Raw genomic sequence first — 21,621 nt, 5'->3', positions numbered from 1 at the left:
TTCCCATGTAAGAGAATAAAATTGTATTCTATCTTGAGAATAGTATAAAAACATGTATAAAAATGAATTCAGTATTAATCAAATACCTTAGTATATGACTTAACAGAAGAGAACATAAGGAAACACTTCACAGTACAGAAACAAAAAAAGGACTTTGTGGGTAGGATGTCAAGAGAACAATTGAGATTGTACAGGAAGGCTTCCAAGCAAAGAAAATAATTACGTGCATGTTCAATATAGCACTGTGCACTGTAGCCAAGTTATAAAACTAGCCTAGATGTTCATCAACATACTGTGGGGTTTTAAACTGTCGTACATATACACAATGGAATCTTATTCAGTTGTAAAGAAGAATAAAATTATGACATTTTCAGGAAAACTGATGGAGCAGGAGATCATATTGTTAAGCAAAATAACTCATTTTTCACAAAGATGAATATCACACTTTAAAATATGCAGGGGTGTGTGTGTGTGTGTGTGTGTGTGTGTGTGTGTGTGTGTGTATGTGTGTGTGTGTGTGTGTGTATGCACTTAGAAGAACAGGACAAGAGGGAAAGTAGCAACCAAAAATGAATCAGTGGAGAAATGAGAGAATGTAATGGAGTACGGAATATGAAAGCCAGAAGGGACTACTGACATGGGGAGAAGGAAGAGCAGCAAGAAATGAGACCTAAACAACGTGCAGTAAGTGATATTTATGTATGCAGGCTTCACGGAAAATTTTAAAATAAAAACTCTGATCTTATTATGATGTTTTGTATCAGAATTTGTTTTGTACTAATTTTTCTACCTCTGCTTGAGTGACCCTGTAACATCCAGGATCTAGTCACAACCTGCCTTGTCTTCATTCAACTTAAAGGCCCCTCACATACTATGTCCCAATGTCTCTAGTCTAGTGAGATATGTGACAAAGCAGACATTCAGCCAGCCTTAATCAGAAGAGATGAAAATGCCACCACACGGCAAGGACAACACAAAAAGCTTGGCAAACAGTTTCATAACGGAATATTTCTAAGTTTATTCTATGATGCCTGATAGCAAAACAAGATGTCTGAGAGAAGAAGAGAGAAAGAAAAGCACAGGTGAATGTACTTACTGATCCTAAACACACCCACCTACAAAGACTCATAATTCTATAGATCAGAGATGCTACTAGATCTAGGAAACAGTAAAAGCGCAATGTCAGGGAACAAAAAGAAATATTCAAAGACTAGTATCTTCTCTATATACTAACAAATTTGACAAAAAAGAAAATAAGTAATCATTTCATTCACAATATTTTCCTTCAAAAATGCCGAAGACTTAAGAGACCTCACTAATAAAGATTGTAGAATAATGGGGAAAAATTGAAGAGAACATCATATAAAGTAAAATGCTCTGTCTTTGTGGATAGGTAGAATTAATATTATTTAAATGCTCATATCATAAAAAGTAATGTATGTGCTCAATAAAATTTCCACCAAATTTATAGTGATAATTTTCAAATCAATAGCATTCTAATCTCAAAATTCATATGGCAATACAAAAAACTTACAGAAGCTTTGTAATTTTATGAAGTCCCATTTATCAATTCCTGATCTTAGAGCATAAGCCATTGGTGTTCTGTTCAGAAAAGTTTCCCCTGTGCCTATGTGTTCTAAGGTCTTCTCCACTTTCTCTTCTGCTAGTGTCAGTGTATACAGTTCCATCTGGAGGTCTTTGATCCACTTGGACTTAGGCTTTTTAAAAGAAGATAATGATAGGTCAATTTGCATTCTTCTACGTGCTGACTGCCAGTTGAACCAGCACCATTTGTTGAAAAAGTTGTCATTTTTCTATTGGATGGTTTTAGCTCCTTTGTCAATGATCAAGTGACCATATGTATGTGGGTTCATTTCTGGGTCTTCAGTTCTGTTCCACTGATCTACCTGCCTGTCTCTGTACCAATAACATACAGTCTATAGCACAATTAATCTGTAAAACAACTTGAGGTCAGGAATGGTTGTTCTTCCAGAAGTTCTTTTATTGTTAAGGATAGTTTTCACTATAGTAGGTTTGTTTTGTTATTTCAAATAAATTTGCAGATTGCTGTTCCTGACTCTGTGAAGAATTTAATTGAGATTTTGATGGGGATTGCATTGAATTTGTACATTGCTTTCGGCAAGATGGCCATTTTTACTATATTAATCCTGCCAATCCTAAGCATGGGAGATCTTTCCATCTTCTGAGATCTTGAGCATCTCAATAAGTGCTCAGAATGCATTTGACAAAATTCAACACCCCTTCATTTTTTATATTTTTTGAACCATACATGCATCCCTGGGATAAAGCATACTTAATCATGGTGAATGATCATTTTGATGTGTTCATGATTTGGTTTGCAACAATTTTATTGTGTATTTTTGCATTTATTTTCATGAGAGAAATTGGTCTGAATTTCTCTTTCTTAGTAGTGTCTTTGTATGGTTTAGTAATGTGGTTTCAAACAATGAGTTGGGTGAAAAAAAAATCCTTCTGTTTTTATTTGGTGAAATAGTATGGAGAGTATTGGTATTAGGTCTTCTATGAAAGTCTGATAGAATTCTGCACTGAACCCACCTTGTCCTGGGCTTTTTATGTTGGGAATCATTTGATGAGGGCTGTCTAATTCTTTAGTGGTTGTGAGACTGTTTAGATGGTTTTTCTGATCATGATTTAACTTTGACACCTGGTATATGTCTAAAAAATTGTCCATTTCCTCCAGAATTTCAATCCTGTTGAGTATAGGCTTTTGTAGTAGGATCTGATAATATCTTGAATTGCCCTAGTTTCTCTTGTTACGTCTCTCCTTCTGTTTCTGATTTTGTTAATTGGATACTCTCTCTGTGCCCTCTAGTTATTCTGGCTAAGGGTTTATTAATCTTGTTAATTTTCTCAATGAACCCGCTCCTGGTTTTGTTGATTCTTTGTATAGTTCATTGTGTTTCTACTTGGTTACTATCAGCTCTGAGTTTGATTATTTCCTGCCATCTACTGATCTTGGGTGTATCTGCTTCTTTTGTTCTAGAGCTTTCAGCTGTGCTGTGAAGCTGTTAGGGTATGCTCTCTACAGTTTCTTTATGCAGGTATTCAGAGCTATGAGCTTTCCTCTTAGTACTGCTTTCATTGCATCTCATAAGTTTTGGTATGTTATGCCTTCATTTTCCTATATATTTTTCTTTACTTTTTCCTTGATCAAGTTATCATTGAGTAGAGCATTGTTCAGCTTCAATGTGTATGTAGGCTTTTTTTTTTTTTTTTTGATTATTTTGTTATTGAAGACCAGCCTTAGTCCATTGCTGCTGATTTTCCTAACAGAGTTCCTTATGTATCAAAGGTAATGATTAAATATTTGTTAACTAAATTGAATTTTAAACAATATTTTAGCAAATGATGACTCTAGCATGACCTTGGCTACAGAAATTATACTAGAGGTAAAATCCTATGAGCTCTGTGAAAAAAAAATTACATAAGGGAGGATCAGATCTTTGATTATGCCACATAGTCACTGATGACACAGCTTTGTCTCTGGTTCCCCTTCTATACACAGCTAGGAAATTCTCCCAGCTCTCCAAGGGGAAAAAAAAGACAAAGGACAAGAATAAGTCAAAGAAACTACTAAGCATTATTTTTCTTAAGCACTGATGTTCACTAGTCTGTCTACAAAAATAGAAAATTACTTTATATATTTTTATTACCATTTAAGAACAGTATCTGTAAAGATTTTCCATACCACCATAGAACATTTATCTCAACAATGGTATATGATAATAGACTTACACAGTAAGGTTGAAATTATTGTAATATAGTTATACCAGACTTATCCAAGCTATAAAAGTAAAGATGTAAAACTAGGCTAATAATAACGTGTGACTCAGTCTCATGAGGGCATGTGTTTCCTAGAGTAGTAGTAATACGTCTAATTATATCAATTCCTACCTCTTGCCTAGCAATAGTCCTTGGATTGGTGTACATTTATTGACTGATTTGTAACAGATTATGTTTGATTTACAAGATGTTCTACAACAATCTAAAAATTTATAAAGCCTATTTCTATAGGTATGGATGACTGGTATTATCTTAATGGAGGACTTTTCTGTGTGTGTTTGTGTGTGTGTGTGTATGTGTGTGTGTGCCCGCGTGCACACACACACGCTTGTGAGTATTGAAATATTGAGAGTTTGAGCATTTTAGAAGTCAAATGACGGACTTCAGGACACAGAGCGGAGCCTGGCCCAACTGCCAGCCGGAAAGGCGGCTCGGACAGGCTGAGCAACTGGTGAGTAGGAGACCTAGGCTGCTGGGGAGCAGAGGGATCTCTGCGGAGTGCACACGGAAAGGGCACCCCCTGCCCTGACCTGCCCTGTCCTCCCCGATCCAGTGACCAGGAACAGATCTTAGGAACTTCTGTTCCCACCCGGAGACGATTTCAGGACGCAGAGCAGAGCCTGGCCCTCCTGCCAGCCGGAAAGGCGGCTCGTAGAGGCTGAGCATCTGTGACCAGGAACAGATCTTAGGAACGTCTGTTTCCACTCGGAGGCGACTTCAGGACGCAGAGAGGTGCCTGGCCCAGCTGCCACCCAGAACCTGGGCTGCCGGGGAGTAGAGAGATCTCTGCGGAGTGCACACAGAAAGTGTACCAGAAACACAGACCAGATACAAGGGAAAGGCAAGAACATATCACTAACAACAAAATGGCAAGAGGAAAGAGAAAGAGTATATCCCAAGGAAACCAAGACAATCTAGCAACACCAGAACCCAGCTCTCCCATAGTAGCAAACATCGGAATTCCAAACACTCCAGAAAAAGAAGACACAGACCTGAAATCATGCCTCAAGACGCTGATAGAGTTACTTAAACAAGAAAGGGAGGAAAAGCAAAAAGATTCAGAAGCTTCTAAAGAAGAAACAAGAAAAACACTCAAAGAACTCAAAGAACGAGAGGAAAACAGAACCAAAAAAATAAAGGAATGGAAGAAGGAAATTAAAACAGATATTGACACAATAAAGAAAACACTAAAAGAGAAAACCCTAGAGTCAGAACACCAAAAAAAGAAATCAGGAGTCACAGAAGCAAGCATTTCAAATAGATTACAAGAGATCGAAGAGAGAATCTCGGGGGCAGAAGACAACATTGCAAACATAGACAAAACAGCCAGAGAAGATGCAAAAAACAAAAAGCTCCTAACCCAAAATGTCCAGGAAATACAAGACACAATGAGAAGACCGAACCTAAGGATAATAGGAACAGAAGAGGGAGAAGAGTATCAACTAAGAGGCACAGTAAATATCTTCAACAAAATCATAGAAGAAAACTTCCCTACCCTCAAGAATGAGATGACCATGAGCATAAAAGAAGCCTTCAGAACTCCAAATAGGTTGGACCAGAAAAGAAATACCTCCTGCCATATAATAGTAAAAACATCAAGCGCCCAAAGTAAAGAAAGAATACTAAAAGCAGTAAGGGAAAAAGGTCAGGTAACATATAAAGCAGGCCAATCAGACTCACACCCGATTTCTCAACAGAGACTATGAAAGCTAGAAGAGTCTGGACAGACATCATGCACTCCTTAAGAGAGCACAAGTGCCAGCCCAAGCTGCTATACCCAGCAAAACTATCATTCACCATCGATGGAGAGACGAAGATATTTCAAGACAAATCAAAATTCACACAATATCTGACCACAAACCCAGCACTACAACGAATTATAGGTGGAAAACCCAATACAAGGAGGGAAAATACAGCCTAGTAAAAACAAGAAAACTCCTAAACAAGAAAACTAAAAGAAGAAAAAAAAACACAGACACAACTCAACCCAAAAAAGCAATAATTTTAGAAAACAGAAACAACTATTCCTTGATATCTATTAACATAAATGGTCTCAACTCCCCAATAAAGAGACATAGACTATCAGACTGGATACATAAACAAAATCCAGCCTTTTGCTGCATACAGGAAACTCATCTCAGAGACAGAGACAGACACTATCTCAGAGTAAAAGGGTGGGAAAAAAACTTCCAAGCAAACAGCTCCAAGAAGCAAGCTGGAGTGGCTATCCTAATATCGAATAAAGTAAACTTCCAACCAAACGTTATCAAAAAAGATAAAGAAGGACACTTTTTACTCATTACCGGGGAAATCTGTCAGGAGGAACTCTCAATCCTTAACATATATGCTCCAAATAAAAAATCACCCACATTCATAAAAGAAACCCTACTAAACTCTCTTGCCATTTTGTTGTCAGTGATATGTTCTTACCTTTCTCTTGTATCTGGTCTGTGTCCCTGGTTCTCCACTGGTCCAGGTGTCAGATGGGTCGAGCCCTGTTTTATGCTTCAGAGTCGTCGGGTGTGAGCAGAAGTTCCAATGTTCTGTTTCTGTTTGCTGGATCAGGCACAGTTGCTCAGCCTCCATGAGCCGCCGCCGTTCTGCCTGGCAGGTATGCCAGGCTCTGCTCTGCATGCGGAAGTCACCTCCGGGTGGAAACAGAAGTTCTAATTTTCTGTTCCCAATCGCAGTTGCTCAGCCTCTATGAGCCGCCGCTCTGCCTGGCAGGTAGGCCAGGCTCTGCTCTGCGTCCAGAAGTCGCCTCCGGGTTGAAACAGAAGTTCTAATTTTCTGTTCCCAATCGCTGGATCGGGCAGGGCAGGGCAGGGCGAGTTATGGTGTGCACTTTCCGTGTGCACTCGCAGAGATCTCTCTGCTCCCCTGCAGTCTTGGTCTCCCACTCACCAGTTGCTCAGCCTCTAATAGCCGCCGTTCCGCCTGGCATGTAGGCCAGGCTCCACTCTGCATCCAGAAGTCGCCTCCGGGTAGAAACAGAAGTTCTGATTTTCTGTTCCCAATCGCAGTTGCTCAGCCTCTATCTAAAGTAGATTTTCAACCAAAGGTTATCAAAAAAGATAAGGAAGGACACTTTTTACCCATTACAGGCAAAATTTGTCAGGAGGAACTCTCAATCCTTAACATATAAGCTCTAAATACAAGAGCACCCATATTCATAAAAGAAACCCTATTAAAGCTCAAAAAATACATTGCATCCCACAAAATAATAGCGGGAGACCTCAACACCCCACTCTCACCAATGGACAGATCATGGAAACAGAAACTGAAGAAGGACACAGTAAAACTAGCAGATGTTATGAACCAATTGGAATTAATAGACATCTACAGAACATATCATCGCAAAAAAAAAAAAGAATACACCTTCTCAGCACCTCACGGCACCTTCTCCAAAACTGATCACAAAACAACCCTCAATTGATATAAGAAGACTGAAATACTCCTATGCATCCTATCAGATTACTAGAAACAATGACTTAACCAAATTCTTAAGAAAATGGTTGCATCTAGAGAATATCATCCTGAGTGATATAACCCAGTCACTAAAGAACAGACTAATAATATGCAGTCACTGATAGTGGGATGCTAACCCCAGAGGCTTGGCCTGCCCCAGAAACAACTCCCAGACTTTGTGAAGTTCAAGAAAAAAGAAAAGAAAAGAAAACAAAACAAAAAAAAAGTCATGCTCAATCCTTACACACCAAGAAAACGTTGACTAATTCCGGGTTACATCCTGTTTTACATGCACTTTTTCTCATTGTAACTAGTAAGACCTTAATGCAGATTATCAAACCTTAAAAAAAAAGAAAAAAAAAAAAAGCCAAGCACTGACACAATTGTATTTGTATACATTTATGCAAAAATTTTAAAATTTTTTTCTTTTATCTTTGTTTTTTAAAATAAAGTTGAAAACAAAAATTGGGTACAGAGCTAAACTAAAAGTTATAAATTGAGGAATATTTAATGGCTGAGAAGATTCTAAGGAAATGCTCAAAATCATTAGCCATCACTCAAATGCAAATCAAAACATATCTGAGATTCTACCTCACATCATTCAGAATGGCTAAGGTCTAAACTTCAGATGACAGCAGATACTGGTGAGGATGGGGAGAAAGAGGAACACTTCTCCACTGTTGGTGGGGTTGTAAACTGATACAACTACTCTGGAAATTAGTCTGGTGATTCCTCAGAAAATTGGACATAGTACTACCTCAAGACCCAGTTATTCCACTTTGGGGCATATACCCCAGAGAAGCTCCAACATACAGAAAACACACATACACCACAATGTTCATAGCAGCTCTATTTATAATAGCCAGAAGCTGGAAAGAACCCAGATGTCCTTCAGTATATGAATGGATGTAAAAATTGTGGTATATTTATACAATGGAGTACTACTCAGATATCAGATACAATGACTTTACGAAGTTCTTAAGAAAATCAATGCATCTAGAGAATATCATCCTGAGTGAGATAACCCAGTAACAAAAGAACAGACATAATATGTCGTCACTTCTAATTTGATACTACCTTCAGAAAGCTCTGAGCACCCCAGAAACAACTCACGGACTACATGAATTTCTAGAAAATAAAAAGATAGAAAATTAAAAACCATTATGCTTAATCTTTTCACACCAAGAAAACTTTGACTAATTCCAGGTTACATCTTGTTTTACATGTACTTTATGCTCATTGTAACTAGTAAGATCTTAATGCACACTATCAAACCTTTAAAAAAAGCCAAGCTCTGTCATCAATATATTTGTATACTTTAATGCAAAATGCTAAAAATCTGTACATTTATCCTTGTTTTTTAAAATACGGTTGTTTAATTAAAAATACTATATATTTACACAGTTGAATATATTATTTGACTGGCAAAGAAGAAAGGAAAAAAATTGAAAGAAAACAAAAAGAAGATGAAATATTTGACTTTTAAAGTTTGCAGGTAAATTGATGCAAACGCAAAAACAAAATCATCTTAAGTAAGATAACCCAGATCTAGAAAGACAAACATTGTATGTATTTGCTTAAGTATGAATATTAGATGCTAAGTCTGGGATAGCTACAATCCATAGAACCAAAGCGGTTCAGTATGGAGTATAGATAATAAAAGGGGCAGACACATTTCTCTAAGAAAGGGACTTAAATGCATTGTTATAGACACATTTATATGCAATGGATGTGGTGGACTGCAACAGAAGATTCAGTTGGTAAAGTTAAGGGTAGAGGAAAGAAAAAGAATACAGGTAAATATAGGTAAAATTAAGATATATTTGAGGGACAATAAGAAAAACTATAACAATCAATCCTTTATATAATATATTCACATTCATCTAAATGAAGTCACCATATAATGGGAAGACAGAGTCCCACAGTGATATCTCATTGTGACAAATGAAGCTTCCAATTTCTGAATTGGGTTATATCTAAATGACATATCACTTGGTAATCCCCCACACAACTCACACTGTTGTTAGGACTAAAGATTATTCTCCCTAAATTACCAGCATGAACACATTTTGAAAACAGCACCTTTACCACTCATTAAAAATAAAGTGAAGCTTGGTACTTATATCATCAAAAGGAGAAATATAAACACCAAGCCAGCCACAAACACTTAGACTTAGTATTCTACCTACAAAATATGCTAGTGCACCAATATGGAAAGTTTTGGGGGGAAAACTATGAAAGTAATCAACCAATATCTTATTTGACTTAAGGCCTGCTCTACAACACAAAATCCATATCTAATACTGTTTTGTGACCTTGAGTTTTGACAAAGGAGCTGTAAACATTCAATGAGAAAAGAACAGCCCATTCAACAAATGATGTTGGCTCAACTGGCACTCAGCATGCAGAAGAATGAAAATAGACCCTTTCTTATCTCCTTGTACAGAGCTCAAGTGCAAGTGGATCAAAGATCTCTGCATTAAACTATGTACACTGAAACTATTAGAAGAGACAGTGGGGAAAACCTTAGAACACATAGGCATAAGAGAAAAGTTCCTGAACTGAACACCAATAGCTTGTGCTCTAAGATTAAGAATCAATAAATGGGACTTAATAACATTGCAAAGTTTCTGTAAGGTTAAGGACACTGTCAAGAAAATAAAATAGCAACCAACAGATTGGGAAAAGATCTTTACCAATCCCACATCTGATAGATATCTAATATCCAATATATACAAAGAACTAAAGAAGTTAGAATCCAGAAACTTAAATAATCCTATTTAAAAATGGAGTAGAGAGCTAGATAAAGAATTCTCAATTGAGAAATATTGAATACCTGAGAAGCACCTAAGGAAATGCTCAACATCCATAGTCATCAGGGAAATGTAATCAAAACCCTGAGATTCCACCTCACACCAGTCAGAATGACTAAGATCAAATCTCAGATGACAGCAGATGCTGGTGAGGATGCACAGAAAGTAGAACACTCCTCCACTGTTCTTGGGGTTGTAAGCTGGTACAACCACTCTGGAAATCAGTCTGGCAGTTCCTCAGAAAATGGGACATAGTCCTACCTGAAGACCCAGTTATTCCACTTCTGGACATATGCCCCAACGAAGCTACAACATACAATAAGGACACATGCTCTAGCATGTTCATAACATCCTTATTTATAATAGCCAGAAGCTGGAAAGAACCAAGTCGTCCTTCCATAAATGAATGGATACAGAAATTGTGGTATATTTACACAATGGAGTACTACTCTACTATTAGAAACAATGACTTTATGAAATTCCTAGGAAAATGGATGTATCTAGAGAATATCATCCTGAGTGATGTAATGCAGTCACAAAAGAACAGACACAATATGCAGTCACTGATAATTGGATACTAGCCTCAGCAAGCTTTGACTCCCCAAGAAACACTCACAGACCATATGAAGCTCAAAAAAGGCCCTAAAAGTGGAAGCTTCAGTCCTTCTTGGAAAAAAAAAAACATTAAGTGTATAATACCCTCTCAGAGTGGGGTATACCGACACCTTAAATCAGTAATAACTCACAAACTAAGAAGATAGACTTGTGGAAATTTTTGGTATTTAAAATTCATTATGTTTAATCTTTACACATCAGAAAAAAACTGAGTATTTCCATGTTATGTTTTGTCTTATATATACTTTATGGTCTTTGTAAATAGTAAGATTTCAATGCATACTATCAAACCTTTTTAAAAAATCAAAGACTGACAAAAATATATCCATATATATTTATGCTAAAATGCTTTTAATAATCTGTACATGTATCTCTGTTTTTAAGCAAAGTTGTAAGAAAAAAAATGAAGCTAGTATTTATATAAAGAAATTATCAAAAGAAGGCAAAAATCCCTAAGAACTATCAACAAAAATGGAGCCTAGCATGGCTGTCCGCTGAGAGGCCCAACAATCATCTGACTAAGACAGATGCAGATAGTTACACCCAACCATTGAACTGAAGACAGAGACCCCTGTGGTTGAATTAGGGGAAGGCTGAAAGACCCTGAGGAGGAGGGTGACCCAACTGGAAGACCAGCAGTCCCGATAAACCCAGACTCCTGAGATCTCTCAGACTCTGCACCATCTACCAGGCAGCATACAAGAGCTGGTCTGAATCTCCCAACACATATACAGCAGAGGACTGCCTGGTCTGGCCTCAGTGGGAGGAGATGTGCCTAACCCTCAAAAGACTTGAGGCCCCAGGAAGTGGGGAGGCTTGCTGGGGGCATCCTCTTGGAGACAAGGGTGAGGAGAAATGGGATGATGAACTCTGGAACGGGGGACATGGGGGGGGGATGACTGGATTGTAAAAGAATAAAAGTAATAAAAATTATTATTATTATTATTATTATTATTATTATTATTATTATTATTATTATAAATTAAGAACAGAAAGTGGGGCATAGCCTTACACTCATTCTTAAACAGATGACAACTTTCTGAACTGGGAGTTTAAAAAATTAAGAGTATGTTTTATATCATTATATTAACACGGGGGCTTAAGAATAAACAAAGTAAAAGTCATTTAATAGCAATGTGTTTGTAGGTCAGGTTGGAAATTGTATGTTTTGGCATATCATTGGAATAGACAATCATTTTTGTCTACTTGACATAAATTAGTCACCTAGAACTAGTGTCAGTTGGATTGGCCTTTGAGCGTATCTGTGCAGCATTTTCTTCATTAACGATTGAGGTGGGAGTGTCCATGCTACTGTGGGTAGTGCTATTCCTGGGCAAATGGTCATGGGCTATAGGAGACAGAAAGTTAAGAAAGCTATGGAAAGAAAGCCAGTAAAGTATGCTCCTTCCTGGTCTCTAATTCCGTGCTGGCCTCCAGTTTCCTGCTTTAATATCTTGTCTTGGTTCCATGGAATGATAAAGTATATACACAATCTGGATATAAAGTAATCCTTCTCTTTTCTAAACTGCCTTTGGTAATGGGGTCTTCTAGAGAAACAGGAAATATAAAAATCAAAGGCATGAACCACCATGCCTTCTATTTATTTATTTATTTTTAGCCTTTCACACAAGTTTATGTATTCAATTCTCAATCCACAAACCCTCTACACAACAAGATTATATTAAATAGAAAAATATACAAATCGCCCTTCTATATGAGATATTAGACCTATACAATCCGTAAATGTTCATAGCTATTTAAGTCCAATTGATTCCACCTGGATCGAGCTGATCCTTGGGGACCTCCATGTTTCGACCTTTTCCCTTGTCCTCTGACCTCTCCCCGATCTGAAACATGATCTTAGGTACCCAAGCCACCTTAAAATTCAGATCCTCCTGTCCCACCATTCAAGGGCTCAGATTATAAGCATGTTTTAAGATCTTTCGTTCTATATTTTTATTTTTGTTCTATATATATATTATTTTATTATGATTATATATATATTGAATAATTATCCAGCAAACACTAACCACATTGCTACTCCTTATACTTCCTAGCAATATCTGAGAAGCATTATCCTATTCATTAAAAAAAAAAAAAAAACACTTTCTACACATAAGTGAGAACATGCAGAATTTGATTTCCCATAACTGACATTTTTTTACCTCACACAATGTTTTTCCATGTTATTTATGTTGTTATAAATGGTGCAATTTGATCATTCTTGTGGTTGAATAATATCCACACACATATAAATTCAATATATATTCAAATACATGTGTATGTGGTTAAACATTTTTTGTTTGCTTAAAATTACAATTTTTATGTTCTTAAAATCTTCTGCAGGGCATTTTTCATATCTCTGTTCCTCAGACTGTATATCACAGGATTAAGGAGTGGAGTAACCACAGAGTAAAACAGAGTCACAAGCTTCTGCATCCCAGCTTCATGCTCAGATGACGGGCTCAGATACATAATCATCACTGAGCCATAAAAGAGTAAAACTACTGTGAGATGAGACCCACAAGTGGAGAAGGCCTTTTTTTGTCCATCTCTTGAAGGAACTCTAAACACAGTTCTCAGGACCAATGTATAAGATCCCATAATGAAGAGAAAAGGAATAAACAAGAGAAGAGATGTTATCATTGTCCAAAAAACCTCCATCAATGGAGCTCTGGAACAGGCCAGGGCCAACAGAGGGCCTGGGTCACACAGGAAGTGGTCTATAATTCTAGACCCACAGAAGGACATCTGGGAGATGATGATGATGGGAACAGGGAACCAGAGGAAACCAAGCACCCAGCAACTGATCACAAGGATGTTGCAGAGGCGCCCAGTCATGAGAGAAGGGTAATGTAGTGGCCGGCAGATGGCAAGGTAGCGATCAAATGCCATGACTGCCAGGAAAAAGCATTCTGTAGAACCCAAGGAGAAGAAGAAATAGAACTGCAGGAAGCATCCAGAGAAAGAGATGACCTTGCTGTCAGAGAGGAAGTTGGCCAACATGTTGGGGACTGTGGAGGTGACATACCAGATCTCCAGGAAGGAGAAGTTGGCCAGCAGGAGGTACATGGGTGTGTGGAGTTTCTGATCCCAGCATACTGCAGAGATGATGGAGGTGTTGCCCATGAGGGTAAGGAGGTAGACAATGAAGAAGAGGACAAAGAGGAGGATCTGCCCCTCCCTGGGGCATGGGAAGCCCAGTAGGATGAAGCCAGTGATGGTGCTGGAGTTGTTTGGACTGCTGAGGGTTTTCATCTGTTTGACCTGTGAAAGCACCAGAAATTGTTGAATATTCTAGAAGTAGCTGAGGGAGTATAATTTTTGCCCAAACAGAATAGTTTGCTCTTCATCATCTCTATATTTAATTGCATTTTTACAGTTTTCCTAGAATTTTTTTTTCTAAGTACTGGATATTAAGAAATGAGGGGCAGTATTTAATCCCCCACTCTGTGCTGCATAACCAGCCACTCCTCCGTTTCTCTTTTACTGATATAAACAGACTAAGTTGATTTTTTGATGAAACACCATTGCAAGCATAGTGTGATGGAACTGGTACATCAAAGAGTATTGTTTTTGTTGTGATGGAAAATACACATGACTCATGTGTGAGTACATGCATGCCACAGTGCACATATGGAGATGAGAGGACATATTACAGGTGCTTCTCTCCTACCAGTTTAGGTTCTCAGGGATCAGACTCAGGCCACCAGAGTATAGAATCACAATTCTGAAAATCACTATGACACATTCAGACTTGCTACCTCAGAGTAACTTTAGACTGTTAGAAATATTACAGATTTTTAAAAAAGCATTTTAGTGTGAATATATATGAATATATTTTTATAGTACTTGATTTTTTAAAATTTTGGTAAGAAATATTACAGATTTAATTGACTCTTTTGTACCTAAATTTCACCAAATAATCTCCATTGACAATGTTCAAGGTACTTCATAACTTGAGAGCCCATGCCTATAGTTATTGATTAAGTGATAGTTAATACTTTTGATCATTAAACATTAAAATAGTTTGCTAAAGGGGTAAATGAACAATAGTACAAAACTGACTCCTCTTGTAGCACAATTTCCCTTCCCAATTACAAAATAAGAAATAAGATTTGATTAAGCCACAAAAGTCTATGCAATCTTGATGTACAAGTCTGGATTTTTGTTTCTTTACTTGTTTAATGGAAAAGAAAAGTTTGTTAAAAATATGTTAAGGCAGTACTGTATTGTTATCTGCATTCTTTTGAAATTTCAAATTAGATCTAATGTATTACCAACATAACAGGATACTTAAAATTATCAATCACAGATAAGAATTATAATAACTTAGATATTATGGCAAATTTCCCTTAGAATTAGAACTAATTATTCCTTATGAGCTTATAAAAATGCATTCAAAATTTCCAGAAAGCAAACTAGAAATAAAGGCAAACATTATTTCCAGCACCTTAAACATCATGTAGTACAGATATCTGTAAACAAAGAAAGGAACATGCAATCTAATCAAAGACTATGATTGGCCAGCCGAAATATCTATTTTTCCTCAACTGATATTTTTAGTTTCATAGGCCGTTGTATGTTCTTCACTATTTCTACTTTAGATATAATATTTCCATTATGTCATAAGTAAAAGTTTTATCAGATTCAAAGTGTAGAATAAAAGTGAAGTCAGACCCAGATTATAAAGGCTGATAAACTTGATATGATTCCAGGATTTACTATTTCTCTCTCCTGAAGACCTTTCCTGGCTTTTCAGACCAATCTTTACCAGACAGTAGGAATGAGCTTTTATAATGCTATGGGACAAATAGTAGGTAACCTTCACATGCAGGGAGAGTCTAATAATGATGTGTTTGATAAATGGCTCAATTTATGAGTTTCCTTATTGTATAATAAGTAAAATACTATGTAAGCATTTTAAAAGCATAACATGTCTTTTGGAGCAACCTGCATTTGTGTTTCTAAACTATGAGCATTCACATGGAGTGCTGTATTTCTACCTGATTTCTTTTGAAGTATCCACAAATTAAGACTATTTCTTACCTGTATTGAGGTGGGAGCTGTGTGCTTTGTATCAATAACATACAGTGTGTTGTTTTAAGTAGCTTCTTCTCAGGATACTTTCCCAAGCATAAGCTTTAAGAAACTTTCCTGGGAAATAAAAGAATTATGGAAGCTTTTAATGCTAATAAAATTAGATGTGAATTGAGGATAAAATGCTTTTATTTGACTGCTGGTACTCCATTTTTGTCAGTTAGTGCTTAAATATGAAAGAATCTACTTTGCTAACATGTTGCTGTAAACTTACCTGTTCCTTCTGGTGTTGGACACTTTGTGTTGAGTCCTATGAACTGGACATAAAAGTAGGGGTTCTGACTTCTGTGGAATTCTGAACAATAATTTAATGCCCTGTATCTTTTTTTATGGTTTCTTTCTTTCCCCTTAAAACTAAGTCCCAGAAATAGAGTAGAACCCATGTTTTGCATTTTCACTAGTAAACTTCCCATCAGTCCAGACAATAAATATATCCGCTTATTCCATGACTTCACTGGCCTTTAAAGCATGTGTGGAAAGGCAAAGATTCCAAAGCTAGATCACTGGGGTTGAATCCAGCATCTTTGCTTCATATGTGAGACAAGTTATAATTTTCATATATGTTGGTTTTTCCTTTTGGAAAATGGACAGTAACAGTTCTACCCATGTGGTTTGTTTTACAAATTAGAAAAATAGTATTTTTTAAGTGCTTGGCATCCAGTTAGTGCTCTCCATACTAAGTATAAAATTAAACTCTTAATATTACCCATCTGTGTACTCTAAAATCAGTGTTTCTTTAGAAAATGAGACCCTAGCATGGATTATGGCAGTTAAGTACACCATACTGAAAAATCTACAAGCAAATATTTATTTCTCTTAATTTCTTCTAATACCAAGTGGGTGTGATAATGCCGTCCAGAAAGAAGTGTGCGGATTGAGATGGTAAATAGAAAAGGTGCCCTGTGCTTATCTATGACACATCAGACACTCACAATGTGAACACTGGACTTTTGCACGGGCATGGATTCTTTAACTATAATTTACTATTTTCCTTAGTTAAGTACCAAAATACCTTCTTTCCTGAACTGGAAGAGAGAATATTAAGCGAAGCTTCTTACATGGTTCCTTAAAGAATTCTTTGAGGGCTGAGATAGATTACTTCATAATATTCAGCTTAAAGATAAGGTGCAAAAAAATGTGTCATGAAGGTCAGTGGAGTATTTTCTGTAGAATCCCGGGCTTGTTCTCTGTTACTGAGCATCCTTTTATTCTAGAGAACAATGTCAGAAACAGCTCTCTAATATTTATTCCCCTGCCCACTCTCTTCCTCTGGGCATTGTACTTTAATTTCTTATTTTTATTTTCACCCAAGGGCAAGGAAGTCCTTCACTTTGTTGGGTCTTAATCTCATAGAGCTCTTTAGAGAGACAATTTTTCAGAGTATCAGTCACTCAGAAAACCTGTTCTGGATACTTGCACATGCTCACTAAGCCCTGGATATGGTGGTATCCATAATACAGGTTTGTTAATTTTGTAACATGTTAACTTCAGTTGTGGTTTTTGATGAGGGATCCTCCTTTCTAGATTCTAGATTCATGGGGGGAGTAGTGAATGGGTCTGAAGTTACAACAAAACTCACACACTTTTTGGACCATTTTAGTGACTCCTCTCTCCTTGTCATCACAGCTCTTGTAGGTAATTTACCAGATATGAGGGTTCAGATGTGAGGGGGATCAGACTAATGTCATACTGTAGAAATGGGCACAGGAGCTACAATATGGAACGGCTCACTCAGTTTCAAAACTTCATCCATAGTAAAGTTAGTTTTCTTTTCCATTATTTTCTCATTTTTATTAGTTCTTTGAGAATTTGTGTAATGTATTTTGATCATACTGACCACTCTAAGTTCTACCAGATCTACTTACTTCCCCACTCATGCAAATTTGTGTCCTATTTTATTTACTCATCCAGCTGAATTTGTGCTTTTCTTATACTCTTGGATATGTGGCCTTACAATCAAGCATGATTCAGCTACCAGCTGCCACCTCCTTAAAGAAAACTAATCATCCCTGTTCTAGCCGCTGTCGATTGCCAATAACTGCTCAGCTAGGACAGACTCCACTCCCATCTTCTTTCTCTATGCTACAATATTTATTCATCTTGAACATGTATGTCTTGTGCATGGTCTCACAATCACTATGAGTTCATACATACATCTGCTCTGTTGTACTTTTGAAGACTATTTTGTTACAGTCATCTATTTCCTCTGCCTCTTTTTAAGAAAAGATATTCTCTGTATTTACATTTCCAATGTTATACTCTCCCCTCAACCCCTCTCTCTCCTCCCCCTCAACTTGTTTCCATGAAGGTACTCCATCTCCCAATCACCCTTTCCACCTCAGTGCCTTGGCCGATGATGATGTTGTTCTTCCCATGAGGGTGCAAATCTTTCAGCTATTTCAGTCCTTTTACTAGCTTTTTCAATGGGGTCCCCATGTTCAGTCTGATGTTTAGCCGTAAGCAACCTCATCTGTATTTGTAAGACTCTGGGAGAGCCTCTGAGGAGACATCCATGCTGGTGTCTGGTTCCTGCCAGTAAACACTTCTTGGCATCAGTAATATTGCTTGAGTTTGGTGACTGCATATATGGTAGTTCTCCAGGTGAGGCAGTGTCTAGATATTTTCATCAATCTCTGCTTCTCTATTTAGCCTTGTATTTCCTCCTCTGGTTTGTTCTCCCTTCTAAGAAGGACTGAGGCATTCACATTCTGATCTTCCTTGTTTTGAGGTTCATAAGTTCTGTGGATGGTTTCTTAGGTATTCCAAGCTCTTTCTTTTTTTTGGGGGGGGGCTGGTATCAGCTTATAAATGAGTACATACTATGAGGTATTTTTTTTATGACTGGGTTATCTTAGGGTTATAGCTTTAAGTTCCATCCATTCGCTTAGGAATTTCATGAACTTGTTGTTTTTAACAACTAAGTAGTACTCCATTGTGTATATGTACCACAATTTCTGAATCCATTCCTCTGTTGAGAGACATCTGGGTTGATTCCAGCTTGTGCCTATTATAAATATGGCTGCTATGAACATTGTTGAACCTGTGTCCTCATTAGATATTGGAGCTATTTTGGGTATAAGCCTAAGAGTGGTATAGCTGGGTCCTCAGGTAGCACTATCTCCACTTTTCTGAGTAACCACCAGACTGATTTGCAGAGTGGTTGCACCAGTTGACAATTCCACAACAGTGTAAGAGTGTTCCTATTTCTCCACATGCTCTCCAGCATCTGTGGTCACCTGAGTTTTTGAGCTCTACTAAAGCTCAAAAAATACATTTCACCCCACACAATAATAGTGGGAGACTTTAATACCCCACTCTCACCAATGGACAGATCAGGGAAACAGAAACTGAACAAGGACACTGCAAAACTGGCAGAAACTTTGAACCAACTAGAATTAATAGATATATACAGAACATACTATCCCAAAGTAAAAGAATACACCTTCTTCTAACCACCCCATGGCACCTTCTCAAAAATTGACCACATAATTGGACACAGAACGAGCCTCCATCGATATAAGAAGATTGAAATACTCCCATGCATCCTCTCAGATCACCGTGGTCTACGGCTGCTCTTTAACAACAACAAAGACAACAAAAAGCCCACATACACATGGAAACTAAACAATGCTCTGTTAAAGAATAGCAGGGTCAAAGAAGAAATAAAGAAAGAAATTAAGGATTTTCTAGAATTCAACAAAAATGAAAACACAACATACCCAAACCTATGGGATGCAATGAAAGCAGTATTGAGAGGAAAACTCATAGCCCTAAGTGCTTCTGCAAAGAAACTGGAGAGAGCTCACATCAGCAACCTGACAGCACAGCTAAAAGCCCTAGAACAAAAGGAAGCAGATATACCCAAAAAGAGTAGATGGCAAGAAATAATCAAAATTAGGGCAGAAATAGACAAAATAGAAACAAAAAGAACCATTGAAAAAATCAACAAAACCAAGAGTTGGTTTTTTGAGAAAATCAACAAGATTGATAAACCCCTAGCCAGACTAACTAGAGGGCAAAAAGAGAGTATCCAAATTAACAAAATCAGAAAGGAAAGTGGGGACATAACAACTGAAACTGAGGAAATTCAAAAAATCATCAGATCCTACTACAAAAACTTATACTCCACAAAATTGGAAAATCTGGAAGAAATGGATGAATTCCTAGAGAGATACAAGGTCCCAAAGTTAAACCAGGACCAAGTAAACCATCTTAATAACCCTATAACACCTAAAGAAATAGAAGAAGTCATCAAAAGCCTCCCAACCAAAAAAAGCCCAGGTCCAGACGGGTTCAGTGCAGAATTTTATCAGACATTTATTGAGCATATAACACCAATACTCGCCAAACTATTCCAAAACATAGAATCAGATGGAATATTACCCAACTCATTTTTTGAGGCTACAATAACCCTCGTACCTAAGCCACACAAAGACCCTACAAAGAAAGAGAACTTCAGACCAATCTCACTTATGAACATTGATGCAAAAATACTCAACAAAATCCTTGCAAACCGAATCCAAGAACACATCAAAACCATCATTCATCATGACCAAGTAGGCTTCATCCCTGGGATGCAGGGATGGTTTAACATAAGGAAATCCATCAATGTAATCCACCATATAAACAAACTTAAAGACGAAAATCACATGGTCATCTCACTAGACGCTGAGAAAGCATTCGACAAAATCCAACACCCCTTCATGTTAAAAGTCCTGGAAAGAACAGGAATCCAAGGCCCATATTTAAACATAATAAAAGCAATATACAGCAAACCAACAGCCAACATCAAACTTAATGGCGAGAAACTTGAAGCAATCCCACTAAAATCAGGGACTCGACAAGGCTGCCCACTCTCCCCCAACCTATTCAACATAGTACTGGAAGTCCTGGCTGGAGCAATTAGACAGCAAAAGGAGATCAAGGGGATACAAATCGGAAAGGAAGAGATAAAAACATCACTCTTTGCCGATGACATGATAGTGTACTTGAGTGACCCCAAAAATTCCACCAGAGAACTCCTACAGCTGATAAACAAGTTCAGCAAAGTGGCCGGATACAAAATTAACTCAAACAAATCAGTAGCATTCCTATACTCAAAAAACAAACATGTGGAGAAAGAAATTGGGGAAAAGGTACCCTTCACAATAGTTACAAAAGCTATGAAATACCTTGGTGTGACTCTAACTAAGGAAGTGAAGGACCTGTATGACAAGAACTTCAAACCTCTGAAGAAAGAAATTGAGGAGGATCTCAGAAAATGGAAAGATCTCCCATGCTCATGGATTGGAAAGATCAACATCTTAAAAATGGCCATCCTACCAAAAGCAATCTACAGATTCAATGCAATCCCCATCAAAATTCCAACCCAGTTCTTCATGGAATTGGAAAGATCAATGTGCAATTTCATATGGAATAGCAAAAGACCTAGAATAGCGAAAACCATCCTCAACAACAAAAAAACATCAGCGGGAATCGCTATCCCTGACCTCAAGCTATATTACAAGGCAATTGTGCTGAAAACTGCATAGTACTGGTACAGAAATAGGCAAGTGGATCAATGGAATAGAATAGAAGATTCAGAAATGAGCCCTCATGTATATGGTCACCTGATTTTTGACAAAGGAGCAGTAAACATTCAATGGAAAAAGGACAGCCTATTCAACAAATGGTGCTGGTCCAACTGGCACTCAACATGCAAAAGAATGAAAATAGACCCGTTCTTATCTCCTTGTACAAAGCTCAAGTGTAAGTGGATTAAAGATCTCCACATTAAACCTGATACACTGGAATTATTAGA

At 37.4% G+C, this 21,621-nt stretch overlaps 1 protein-coding gene across 1 annotated transcript; it reads right to left on the bottom strand.

The window, feature by feature from the left end:
* Nucleotides 1–13,043: 13,043 nt before the first annotated feature.
* Nucleotides 13,044–13,979, bottom strand: LOC308428227 (olfactory receptor 11G2-like; the record flags this gene model as incomplete). The annotated part of the gene is made up of 1 exon (XM_080926637.1): nucleotides 13,044–13,979. The coding sequence occupies one exon, from the start codon at nucleotides 13,977–13,979 to the stop codon at nucleotides 13,044–13,046; it is 936 nt and encodes a 311-aa protein (XP_080782763.1).
* Nucleotides 13,980–21,621: the final 7,642 nt, after the last annotated feature.

The sequence above is a fragment of the Micromys minutus genome (genome assembly GCF_963924665.1).
Source record: "Micromys minutus genome assembly, chromosome: 12".
Classification (NCBI taxonomy): Eukaryota; Metazoa; Chordata; class Mammalia; order Rodentia; family Muridae; genus Micromys; species Micromys minutus.
Note: the sequence above shows the minus strand (reverse complement) of the source record. Positions and strands in the feature narration are given on the sequence as shown.